The sequence below is a fragment of the Lathamus discolor genome, chromosome 6 (genome assembly GCF_037157495.1).
Source record: "Lathamus discolor isolate bLatDis1 chromosome 6, bLatDis1.hap1, whole genome shotgun sequence".
Lineage (NCBI taxonomy): Eukaryota > Metazoa > Chordata > Aves > Psittaciformes > Psittacidae > Lathamus > Lathamus discolor.
In genome coordinates, this window is record NC_088889.1 from 50,779,412 (window position 1) to 50,792,706 (window position 13,295).

General features: G+C 49.8%; 1 protein-coding gene across 5 annotated transcripts in view; it reads left to right on the plus strand.

The window, feature by feature from the left end:
* Positions 1-11,743, plus strand: part of LOC136017994 (uncharacterized) — a 77,805-nt gene extending 66,062 nt beyond the window's left edge. For all 5 annotated transcript variants that reach the window (XM_065686814.1, XM_065686818.1, XM_065686815.1 and 2 more), the window contains 6 exons: positions 1,276-1,396; positions 2,298-2,392; positions 4,066-4,131; positions 5,546-5,645; positions 6,798-6,950; positions 7,183-11,743. In XM_065686814.1, the coding sequence (XP_065542886.1) occupies positions 1,276-1,396; positions 2,298-2,392; positions 4,066-4,131; positions 5,546-5,645; positions 6,798-6,950; positions 7,183-8,450 (1,803 nt within the window). In that variant the 3' untranslated portion in view covers positions 8,451-11,743. The remainder of the gene's footprint in view (positions 1-1,275; positions 1,397-2,297; positions 2,393-4,065; positions 4,132-5,545; positions 5,646-6,797; positions 6,951-7,182) is intronic.
* Positions 11,744-13,295: the final 1,552 nt, after the last annotated feature.

A 13,295-nucleotide genomic window follows, 5' to 3' on the forward strand; every position in this document is an offset into this window, starting at 1 on the left:
GTATGTGTCTGTGCACCCCCACACTAAGCCAGTGGTAAGTCCAATTTTAAGTCCTAATACTGGTTTGTACAGACAGCTGCAAGACTCACAAGCAGCACAAGACTGCACAGTAAGTTCATTTTGTCATCTGGTAAATGACATCTGGCAGATGCATTTTGGTTGAGTCTCAGCAAAGGGGATTGCCCTTTGGCTTTGCAGCAAGACTAACCTCCTGGCTGAAAGTCCATCAAGTTCTCACTTCTTACCATATACTGAATTTATTGCAGCAAATCAGTCATTTTTAGCTGAAGGGCACAGTCAGAATGAGACTAAATTAGCAGCTGAACTTACTGTCTCCATCTCCAGGAGGGCACAGTTACCCCAGAAGGCACAAAAGATGCTCAGTGGGGGTAGTTAAGGAAAGAAAGATCCCACCTTCCCTCATACCAGATAAATGCTTACCAGATTTGTTTATTCTTTAATTACTTCAGTGCTCATGTGGCTGAAGGAATCCAGAACAGGATTGAAGCCACGTGCTCTTTGTCATCCCATCCCCTATTCCCTGAAGTAGCTGAAGGCACTTCTTAAGTTGAGATTTCTGTCCCTCACCTTCCAGGCTGGAGCAGGGCTGGAGAGGGGAATGGCATGGTGGGGGGCATTGCCTGCTAGAGTTAGTCTGGAGGAAGGGCACAAAAATGGTCAAGAGTGCCGGAACACCTCTCCCATGGAGAAGGGCTGAGAGTTGGGGTTGTTCAGCCTGGATAAGAGAAAGCTCTCCAGGGGGAGACTGTTTTAGCCTTTCAGTATAGAAGGGGGTCTCACAAGAAAGGTGGAAAGACTTTTTACCAGGGCCTCTAGTGACATGACAAGGGGCAACATTTTTAAACCGAAAGACGATAGGTTTAGATTGGACATAAGGAAGACGTTTTATACAATGAGGGTGGTGAGGCACTGGCACAGGTTGCCCAGAGAAGCTGTGGCTGCCCCATCCCTGGAAGGGTTCAAGGACAGGTTGGATGGGGCTTTACGAGCAACCTGGTCTAGTGGAAGGTGTCCTTGCCTGTGGCAGGGGGTTGGACTAGATGTTCTTCAAAGGTCCCTTCCAACCTAAGCGATTTTATGAGACATTAACATGGTAGATGCTGCAGACATATGCTGTGAATCTGAGCATAAATGATAAAGACCTTAAAGTGAGACAGAGGAGAGGGAAACACAGCCTGACCTGCTTCTGCAGGTTTAGCATCATGGTGGGGTCTGACAGCATGGCAGCATGTGTGCCCCTCTTGGCTCTTGCAGGAAGTGAGCTACTGCCAAGGGATGAGCCAGATCGCAGCCATTCTCCTGATGTACTTAAACGAAGAGGATGCGTTTTGGGCACTGGCACAGCTGCTGACCAATCAGCGTCACGCCATGCATGGTAAGGCTGGGGTGGGGTGCCGATGGGGGCTCTTGCAGTGGGAGGAAAGGCTGTTTGGGTTCGTCAGTAGAGACTCGTTTTTCCTTACATACTTGTTTAAAATGGGTAAGACTTAATTGCATGCTGATGTAACCCGATTACGGAGCTGAACTTCACTCTTGGAGACAGACAAGTTCATCAGAGAAAAATGTGGTTTATCAGCACTGAGCTTTAGTGCTCAGTAATTAATGCTTTCACAGAGGTGCTGTCTTCCCTCCCAAGTGCCTTGCCCTCAGCAGTCAATTAACTCAAGGTTGCAGGTTTTTTAAGAAGTCTCGCAGAAGTACATGTAAGAGCATCACAATAATGCTCCGTTTCTAGCATGCCAGAGCCATGTACCTGTGTGTTTTTATGAAGATGTGATTCCACCAAATGTACTGAATTATTTTATTTCAGACACATTAAAGATCCTTTTGTCTTACTTGTGCTTAGCAGTAATCTATGCACAGAAGGTTATTTTATCAGCGGAGGGCTAAACCTTATGGCTTAATAGCTCCAGGCAGTCTTAAATTCATGTCCTGCTAGATTATGGAATGCTGCACAAGCTTTTGTTCAAACATCAGCTTTTCCCTGAACCTTGGTAAGCATCAAGATGTGTTGCGAGAGGTCTTGACCAAGCCAAGTGTCAGGTAGGGTGGTGAGTCTGCTGTGCTGGGGTTAGTACTGAGAGTGCTGTTACCCATGCAGAATGGGTTGAAGGGTGGGCTCTGGAGGGATGCCACGGAAGGCAGCTGAGTGCACTGTAGTCCTGCTAACTTCAACAGGCAATGCAGGGGATGAGTTTCTAGAAAATCAGGCTGCTCCCATGACTACTTCAGAGCTTTTCTGATTATTTTTTATTTCTCCCATCTTTTCTCATTAGGTTTTTTCATTCCTGGGTTCCCGAAGCTGCAGAGATTCCAGGCTCACCACGAGCAGATTTTAAGCAAGATGGTTCCCAAACTGAAGAAGCACATGGTATGTTTTTGCTATCCCATGTTAATAATCATGTTCTAATGCTAGAGCAATTAGTGTAATGTTGTGCCAGGGGTATGCACTACTGAACATATTTCTAACCATGTAGGACTGCTTCAGCTGCAAAGAGGCAAACCTTTATTAAATGGGATGCCTGAATCTTGGTTATCATTTGCTTACTGGTCATCATGAGTGTAGGAACTGCTAAAATCTAACAGCTTCCTTCAGAAAGCCAGGCAGGAAGGACCACAGAGCCTGCAGCAAAAGGAGCTGTTTTGCACAGCAGCAAGGCTGGGCTGTGTTCTTACACCAGATGCAAAGCCCAAAGGGTGATGCTGGACTTAATTCAATAATTATTAGCCCCAAGTGATTGCATTTAACAGGTTTGCTGTTATTTAAAGACAGGAGGGGTGTAAGATTTGCTGTGTGTTTTGTTGCTTGGGCACGTTCAGTTGTTTTTCTCTCTGGCAGATGGTAGGAGCCCATTTGGTGTCTGGAAGTGCATCTGCAGGAGACATCAACTGCAGTCTAATGTCTAGGCTACCGTTTTGCAACACCTGCTTCCTTTTCTTTTTCCCCTTCCCCACCCTCTTGCATTTGCTGTAGACAGTTGGTATTCAGTGGCCAGACTCCTGAAGGTTTCTTATGCTCTCAAGGGGTTCAGAGGTCCAGCTTCAGGGAAAGCTGTTTATATTGCCATCATCTGCAACAGCTCTTGCTTTGTGCTGCAAATGAGCCAACCCTGTCTATAAGAGTGAAACATTGAGTCAGGACAGGTTTTCACCTAATTATACCCTTGGGGAGGATGAGCAAGGAGGATGGAAATAACTCTCTGAAAGCTGCTTGTGCCTCCTGGCTCCCAAATGCTCCCCAGGCTTGCAGGTGCCCAACACTAGCCAAAGCAAAGACCAGAGCTGGGTGTTAATCCCCTAGGCTTCTTTTTCTTCCCATCCTCACTGCCTTGCTGGCTTTGCAGGAACAGTCACATCAACTTTATGCACTTGCAGGGCACTGTGCATCCCAGCACCAGCTGTGCCCTGCCATCAGCTATGCCAGAAAAAGCAAAGCTGTGCATGGGTGCTGTGCTGGGTCTCAGACAGGGGATGGAAAAGTGATAGACCAGGGTGGTGATGGTGAGGTTTTAAGGTTTTCCTTAGTCTGTCAGGCTATCCTGCTCCTGCAGCAGCCATGACATGCAAATGAGGTAGTGCTAGCAAAGCTGGCTTAACTGTGCTGGTCTGGATTTACCTGTGGAATACTTGGGGTTAATAATTTTTGTGGTGCTCCAAGAGGCTTGCATGGGAATTTCTATGGAAACAAAAAAGATAGTCTGCAAGGAGTGCATAGTTTGGGTTCATGGAAGTGTTTTGTAACTCCCTGGAGCAGGTAAAAGTCAGAGAAAGCTTCTAGGAATCCCTCTCCAAAGTTGTGGCTGAAGTCTGGCGATGTCAAGGATCAGGTTCAATGCAACTCTTGGGGAAAGACCCAGAGCAGGGCTTCAACACCGGTATTTGAAGCAGGGGCTTTGTTGGAAGACAAACTGCAGACAGATCCTGCACCCAGACTCCAGCTTTAATAAGCCAGCCAGCCAGCCTCCCCCAGAGCCCTGTGAGATGCTTGAACCTTCAGTAGCCAGCCTGGCGAAACGTGTGCCTCTCTTTGCTATCTCCTCCTAGGACAAGGAGCAGATGACTACAGGGATTTACACAACCAAGTGGTTCCTGCAGTGTTTCATTGACCGGGTGAGGATGCTTTTGGGTTGTTTGCTGCCCTGCTGTTTGCATGCATGGTTAATCTGCCTGTTTTTATAAAAAGTATCATCATTTGAAGAAAGTGTTGTTGTTTAGTAAGGTGGGATATTGTGCACACTCATAAGGCAAAAACTTTAATAAGGGAGAAGTTAAAAATAACTGAATGTCACTGATGGCAAGGCAGTTCATGCTGCTTCATCGCAAGAGGTCACTGGGAGAAGGCTCAGCAGCAGCAGTATAAGCTGCAAATTTGGGAGAGATCTTTCTCTTGCCCACTGGCACTGGTGCAAAGGCAATTAACCTCACTTTGGCTCTGGAAACAACATAGGGAGATGAAGAGCTGGAGGCACAAACCTCAACAAATAGCACTGCAGCAATTGCAGGCAAAGGAGTGGACTCGGCACTGGAGACATGTGAAAGTGTGAGAAAATTGCTCTGATTTGTCCAGAGCTAATTTGCCAGTCCTGAGCCAAGACTAACTTATTTTTAGGGGCACTATTGTGCTTGCACACTTAAAAGCAGTATCCAGACTTGTTCATATTTATGATGTCTGTGTGCTCAGGCTCACAGGCTCAATTTTCTGCTGCCCCATCTCCTATAAAGCACTGGATGACCTTTTCCCCTTGAGAGGGAGCTCACTGGTTTGCAGTCTGTCCCTAAATGCTGTATAAAATGCAAAAGTTCCTTTAACCGCAGTACTGTGGTGAAAGAGCTGTGATGGCCAGTCGTGCCAGGCTCTGGAGAGTAAGCACAGCATCCTAAATTTGAACTTAGATGTCACAGTGGGACTAGTATTAATTTTTGTGTTGGTGAGATGCCTTGAATCTTTGTTGGGAGATGATGGGCTGCTCCATCATTAGTTCACCCCTGTTTGTAAGATTGGGTCTGGGTGCAAATGAAAGACTCTTGCAGAGGTCTGTCTAGAAGACCTAAATGAGCCTGCATATAAGGAAGATCACTTCTCTAGGCACCAAAGGAGTGATTTTTTTATTTTTTTTTAATGCTCAGTGAAGCACTTGGACCTTCAGACCTATCCCATAAATAGCCCTTCATCTGTCTGGGCGATATAGATGGATACAGCAGTGGCTTTGTGCACTTGCAAGGCTGAGTGTGTAAGCAAACCCATGGGCTAGCATGCCTATGTAGAAACTTTCTCCTTTTTTCTGCATTTGTGGATGGATTGTAAGTACTTTTCCAGCCACCCAAGGGTATTGGCTTTAAGGCAGAACCATAGCTGATGAAAGAGGTTTTTGTGTTACAGATGAATCCTGGTCATCCAGTGCCTTGCCCTGCTGTTTGTTTTGGTGCAAGGAGACATAGTGATGCCACCAACCTCTCTACAATCGTTCAACCAATCAGTGCTAACATGTGTGATGCTAATGAGCTGGTTTTATGTTTGAAACAGACCCCGTTCACCCTTACCTTGCGGCTGTGGGATATCTACATCCTAGAAGGAGAGAGGGTGCTGACGGCCATGGCTTACACCATACTCAAACTGCACAAAAGTAAGGTCCTAGCAGAGTGCATCTAGTATGGCAGAAGTGGCTCTATGCTAGGCCACCCTTATGCTGTTGACCCAGAAAGCCTTGCTGGCCACTACAAGCTTGCTTGGTGCCCTGTGCTGGCCACAAAAAAGGACAGTCCCATGATGATGGTCTGGGGAGGAAATGAGATGCCACAAGGGTTGAAATGCTGTGCTTGGTGCACAGCAAACCCCAGCTGAAACACTCCCAGCTGCCTCTTTCTGCATGCTGCGCCCCACATCTTTTATTACCATAGGTTTAGGGGCAGTACAGACAGCAACCCATCTGTCTGCAAAGCTCTGTGGCTGTTCAGCTGAAAAGGCTGTAGAGGGAGAAATAAATCCATTTAATATACTTCTAAAATGGCCAAAAGCTGGTTTTCTTACATAACATTAAGATGGTGATGTTTCTACATAGAGATCTTTGGGACTTTGAACCCCTCTGCTCCCATAAGGTAGCAGTCTTGCTTTTTCACCCTGTTAGATCTTTAATCTGGGACAGGAGAGATGCTGATAGCTCATGCTAGGAAACTTTGGGCCAGTGGGATTTATGCGACTGCATGTGTTGGCTTCTGCAAACACCCATCCTGCTCTTTCTTCAGCTGAGTGAGGAACAGGCTATCAAGAAATAATGCATCTTCAGGTATCCCATTTGTTTGCAAAGACTGGGAAACTGGCAGGCAGGCAGAAGGAGAGAAATAATCTCTCCTTCCTGAGGAATGTGTGATGTGGATTGGCATCCCTGCCTGCATCCCATCCCTTGCTGAATCCCTGAGATGGTTCAGCATCTCTGCCTGCATCCGTGCCTGGTGGCTGTTCAGTCTGACACTCTGGGTCTATCTCATGGAGCTTTTCCTCCTCCTAGAGGTATTGCTGAGAACTTCCAGAAATGGGCTAAAATGTGCATCCTGGTCAGCATAGGTCCCAGCCATTGCTGAGCTACTGCCCAGAGGTGGCATGGGTGTGTAAATGTATCGACAATCCTGAGTAACAGTGGGAAGGTACGAGAGAGGCAGAAATGTTCGAACTGTCCCACCTCGGAGTGGGAACAGCAGCAGAGTCCCAGATAAAACCAAAGCACTGCAACCCACGCTTTGGCCGTGCCACTGCCATTCCTCCTGTCTGCTGCCCCCAGAACGCTTGCTGAAGATGACGCTGGAAGATTTACGGGAGTTTCTGCAGGAGAAAATCGCCGCTTCCCTGCAGTACGAGGATGATGCCGTCATTGAGCAACTGCAGGTGTCCATGACCGAACTGCGCAAGATGAAATGTGACCTCCCCCCGCCAGGTGGGTAGCAGGGAAAGGCGGGCAGCCCAGCGGCAATGGTTGGCGGTACCTGTGTCCCCTGGGGACCAGAGCACCCCTCTGGCGTGATGCTCTGGGAGCCTGGGCAGCCCCGAAGGGCTGGCGTCCGCTGTGTTGCAGCATCTGCCTCCCCCGCAGTCAGGGCATGACAGGTGCAGAAAGGAACTGATGCGTAATTTGGTGTTTATTTTATTTTCTCTTGCTTCCGATGCAGCAAAGCCTGAGGAGTTCCCACGGAAACCCCTGGGCCTAGAACTCTCCCTCAACCCAGTACCCATGAAGGGCAACGTGGCAGCCAATGGCCAGAATGGCCGGGTGGGTGAGCATCCTGTGGACAGGGAACCACATCCCCACAGAGCTCCCGAGGCTCCAGGAGAGATGGTAGCAGAGGTGAGGGCTGCCACCCTCCAAGGCAGTGAAGCAGCTGAAGTGACAGACATCCACTTGCGTCCCTCTGGCGGGGGGTCACTAGGAGAGGAGGGTCAGGTGGAGCCCACAGGAGATGGACATTCACCGTCTCTTTTGAAGGCAAGCGAGGTGCAGGCCCATCATCACCTCTTGCCCACAGCCCTGCCTCTGGAGCAGACTCCTCTCACTCCTGTGTGTGCCGCAGTGGACCATGAGTTGGTTTCTCTCCCCACCACTGCTGAGGTCACCTCCTCAGACTCCTCTCTCCAAAATACATCGAGTCCTCCCGACTCGAGCACCACTGAGTTTTCTGCTATGGACCATGCTGTATGGGAGCCAAATCCTGCTGCCCTGCCAGTGCGAGAACAAGCATCTTCCTTCTGCAGAGAGAAAGTGCTCGAGGCACCCCCTCATCCTCTGCTGGGCAGCCCACAGCATCTCTCCAGTGAGTCTCAGCATGACAGTTCACCTGAGAACGAGCACTGGGAGGAGACAGCTGAGAAACGCTGCAGAGCAGCACCACCAGACAAAATGGACTTGAAACACTTGGCATCCAAAGCTGCATCCATGGGGGAGCTCACCAGCTTGCAGCAGAATGGGCCAGGGAGTACCACCATGCACTGGCAGCAGGGGCTGGCAAGCGGCAGCGTGCCCATCTTATCCAGCATCAAGGTGGAGGCAGCGGGGCTGGGTGAAGGCTACCCCTTGCAGGTAGTGCTGTCCCCCATGGTGGAGAGGAACAGCCCCTACACTGTTATCAAAACCACCACTCCCCTCCACCTGGCCCATGCAACAGAGCAGGATGTAGCAAACAGGAAGCAGGTGGCACTGCCACTGCCGGAGACTGGGTGTCCCCTGCCTGCCACTTCCATGCCACCACCTCTCGTGCTGGACCCGGAGGAGGTAGATGCCCAAAAAAGCTTCCAAAAACCATTAAACGTGCTCAAAGCCCCAAGACCCCCCCTAAGCCCCAAACCAAAATTACTGCCACAAGTTGCCAAATCCCACTCAGAGAACAATTTCGTTTCCAGCTCTTCTTCCCTGGCAAAGCTGCCCAAATCCGTGACGTTTTAGCAGGAATGGGGGGAGGCAAGGGACAGGAAGCAGGTGCTGGAGCAGCACCCTTGCACCATTTTCAGAACCCCCCTTCAGCAGGGCTGTGTCACGGTGACAGCACAGCAGCCATCGCCTGTTGAGCTGTGCTTTGGTACGAGCACCTGGTGAGAAGATGGAGCAGTGGCTGCCAGCACCAGGAGGCACGAGCAAACTGGGTTTGCGTCTTTCTTATGGACAAATTAAACAGCGCTTTCATTTTGTGTTCCTTGAAGCCCCTCAAGCCTCACTGTGTGTGCGGGAGAGAGGCAGGGCTGGTGAATGTGTTGTGTGTTCCTTTCTACTCCTGCCTGCCACAGGTACCCATGGTGTGGAAGCGGATACAAGGCATAGGAGTCCAGAATGCTTTCTTTAAAAAGCCCAATCAGTGCAGCCAACAGTATTGCTTTCAAAGGCCTTTATAGCAATAGATCTTTCAATAGCCTCTTTCCCTAGACCTGCAGTTGTAGGCAGCAGCATTTTCAGGCAGGACCGTGGCATCCTGGCAGGACACAGGCACCCCCCTGCCAACTCTATGCAATTCCACAGCCCAGCTTCTGCTGCAGTGGTGGATGATGCCCTGGAGGGGAGGTTTAACAGCAGGTAAGTCCCTGGGCGGTCTCCTTGGTGTGACCCTGGTGGAGGACTGCCAGCAGGATGATTCTTTCCTAAGTTTTCAAGGTGACAAGGACAGTGGAGGTTGAGCCTGGGCTCTTGGGCTGAATGGCCTTTTCTCTGTTGGCCTTTCTTGCTCAGGTCCAGCAGGGGGAGCAGGCTTGAGGAAAAGGGGCTACTGCCTTGGGAAACCTCCTGCCTTCATTAGCAAGCTGCTGGAGGTGTGGTAGCGTCTAATCACGGTGCTGAAACTGAAGTCTGCTTTTACTTTTAGTTCAAGCAAGTTAAGAGTCAGGGTGGAAATGGAATAGGTGCTGGGGAGGGGGAACACATTGCCCACAACCTGATATCAGCATTTCTGGTTTAGCCCACCCAGCAATTAACTACCAAGGAAGGAAATCTGGGCACAGAAGTTTGGAAGATGATGATGTAAAGCATCAACATCTCCACAGCCTATTGCTGGGGAAGCAACGGGACGGGTGCCCCCCATATCCACTTGCCCTTCAGGTACCAAGTCCTAGTGGCCTGTCCATCCCCTCCTGATCCCAGGGTGTTGCTGCTGGACAGCCCAGACCATTGCCTGGAGGTGTGCAGGGACCCATGGAAAGCTTACCCCACTGAAAGAGCTGCTCCAAATTCCTGTTCCCAGTACCCACTTAAGGAAGATACACGGAAGCAGCAGGATATAAACTAGTCCAGGTATGCGGTATTTGGCTCTGCTGTCCAGAAGGGGTGGCTGCAGGGTCTCCTTAGGTGGGACTGCAGGTGTGATTCCCATCCCTTCAGTGGAGACGGTGGGCTCCTTTAAGTTCTGAGAAGACTTGTAAAACTTTTTTATCTCACAGGCTGCTTCAGTAACATGACCTGACCTGAAGCCTACCTGGAAGCCCAGCAGAAAACTTCCACTAAATTACTTTGTGGGGTTTATGAGTTTAGGGGCTTTTTTTGTTAGCAGCAGGGGTAGGACTGAAAGGAGCACCCTACCTTTGGCTGTAACCAGCCAGACACAGCACCCTCAGCTTCTGTTGCAACCCCTGCTCTGTCGGAGACCCCATCTTCTGCTCAGTCTCCAACCTTGCCCATCTTTTTGCCCTCTGCAAAGCAGGGATAACCCTATTAGCTACCTCACAGGAGAGTTGTGAGGAGTCAGCACTTGCTCTTTGAGGAGAAGTGGTTATGAATGTTCAACATTTGTGTTTTGGGACACCATGGGTCCTTTCTAGGACAACGGTGCTTGAACTGGTTTTAATTTAGAGTATGTTTTTCAGTAACCATGCAGTAATTAAACCCATTTGTGTGTTAAAATACCTGGGTAGTATTTCAAGACAGGTATCGACTGCCCTTTGCTAGCAGCCCACTGGCTATTGGAGAATGTTGGGAAGCAAAAGAAGCATCTGAGGGTGGATGGTCAGCTCTTGGCTTGGTTTCTGTACCTTGGGCAGTGTCTGGCCTCTCTCTGAAGCACACGTAGGACTCCTGCTAAGACATCTGAGCAGTTTGCTCATTTGCAAGAGCTGAGACATCTTTTTCCCCTCATTTTGACTTATTCCCCCTCATTTTGGCCACACAGCCTTTGCACATAATGTTGCACGTGCACTTGGGCTCCTAAACCCAGTGCATGTTTGGGATGTTTTGCAGTATTCATATTTAAAAAGGTGGTTTGTTCTAGTTTTGGAGAGCTGTCAAATGCACAGTACCCATAGCATGATGTTCAACAAGAGGCTGAGAGGGTTTGTCCCCTCTAAATCCTAATGGGAATGAGCAGGGAGGTCCTTGCTCACCTCTAAGCCCGAGGGAAGCCACCAGGTGGTTGCAGTGACCTCTGGACAAGGCAGCTACAGGCTCCTCCTTCCCACTATAGTGTGCTTCTTGCTGGTAAGGTCTGTCAGCTCTTCACTGTGCCACATACGCAGCTCTTCTCCAGCCTGCAGCCCCTGAAAGCTGGCAGGTTTGGGAAGAGTTCCTGGGAGCCAGCAACGTGCGTTAGTTTCCTTGGAATGATGCTCTCACTTCAGCACATCAGAGCATGATTGACAGGAGATCCTGGCTCCTTCTCTGCCTCTTGCTGCAGATAAAGGTGCAGCCATGGCGGGTCTGTGGCACCAGGGGTGGGCAGGACATGGTCCGGCCTCAGTGCATTCACTGGGGATAAGAAGGGAAGAAGCGCAAGGATGGCAGCTCAGCAGAACAAATAACTGGCTCAAGCCACTCACACCCCTGCCCTGGTCTCCTGCAGCAGCCTCAGCCCCTTAGCAAAAGCCTCTCTTACCATGAGCAAACTCAGGAAAACAGCTTCCCCGCTCTCCCCATCCTTGCCCTCCAGCCCTGGGATGACTCTCACCTCGCTGCCCTCCATGTAGTTTTAAAGACCAATGTTGTGGGTTTGGGGTTTGTTCTTGTTTGTTTTGGGGTTTTTCTGTAATTGAGCACTTTGAGTGGCTGCGGCACCAGTGGGCAGCAGGAGCCACAGGGACTGGTGCTGGGGCCCAGCTCCAGCACGGGATGGTGGTTGAGGTCAGGTCTCTTGGCCATGGCCTTGAAGAGCCTGGCTACCATCTGCTTTTCTTTTTAATTGCTATTTTTGTTTACAGCGTGGACCGCTTCCTCCGTGACTCTTTCTAATGTATTATAATTATTACTTAAAAAAACCAACCAACAAACATTTTTTCTTTTGTTATTTTTTTGGTGGGTTTACTTTTGTAAGGAAGGGGTTTTTTTGGGGGGAAAAAAAGCCAATCATTGCTTTTTACACCAATCCACACAGACTGTCCAGAGTATTTGATGCTGTGTTTTACATCATTGTAATTATAACAGTTAAAGATGTTTAGCATAAAATCAGACTGCATGAGGTTTCTTGCGGCGACAGATGCTACAGAAGACCGGCTGCCTTCTCCTGCTGGCTTTTGGCTTGGTTCACCAGGCATGCTTCAGCTGCGGTGGGTCCAACCTACTCCATCCCCACCTTCCTCCCCAGCTTTTCTGCCAAGGTTCAAACCAGGCATCCCCAGCAGCAGCAGAAGGAAAACTCTTTCTTCCTATATCCCGTTGTCCCCTCCCAGCTCACTGAGCCAAGGGCAGCATCCTGGCCCTACCCCCTGCACATCCCTCCCAGCACAAGGCCGGTGGCCAGCAGCCCCGCTCCAGCTCTTCCTTTTGGATGAGATTTTGGGGTTGGAGTTTGTTTTCCTGCCTGCAGGCAGCGCTGGAGGGTGGGATGGGAGAGGGAGCCGGCAGCCACAGCTCCTTGCAAGGCAGGCAGGTGCAACTCCAGTGGCAAGATGTGAGTCAGGTCTGAGTCATGCTTCCACCAGTTACTGGGACCCTAAGGTGGTGCTGCTCACAGCTGAAAATGGATTTTAACAGGCTGTGTGAGCAGTACCTCTGACACACCCAAAGTTTCACAGCTGGTGCTTGGAAAACCATGGTACTATTGTCTTTGGGGTGTTAAATTTGGGCAGTATTCTGGTTTCCCATATGAGAAGGGTGCCATTTGGTACTTAAAAAACATGGTTACAGTAAACACAGGGTCATCTGTCTCTACCAGAGGGCAGAAAGACTAACAGCAAAATGGATGGGCCACAATTAGCTACATGCCACCCTAGGACCGAAGGGCATCCCTATGCATTACCCCATCAAGACCATAAAATAATAATTTATTGCTTCTAGGGTACCAAGAACAGGATAGCTGTGTAGTTCCAAGCCCAAGCTTACCAATACCCACTTGCTATACAGCACTGGGACCAGTGGCAAATGAACTCTGTAGAAGCTGCTTAAATGCAACTGGCCTTGTCAGCCACGTCCTCCCGCTGCCTCTCCCTCTGTGCTTAGCATTTACAAGTATTCCCACTAAATCCTTCCTTTACCTGTTGGAGCCATTGCTCCTAATAGGTTTCTGACAACTCCTAACACCAGCTCTCTGGCTCCCCGGTCCCCATGCTGATCACTGCACAGAAACCACTCAACACAAACCCACAAGCATCACAAGCTGCGCTCACCTCTGGTGTCCTGGCAGCCTCCTATGGCTCCTGTCCTTCCTGGCTCATCAGCAGCCAAACCAGCAGTGCCAGGAGCTGGGGCAGACAGGCCACGTCTCATCCTGTCGCTTGCTGGCTCTCTTCCGAGCCACGGCTGTGCTCCTCATCCTCCTCCCTGCCCACCACCCGCAATGGCTAAGAGCTCAGCAACCCTGCTGCGTGCCTCTGCAAAACAGCA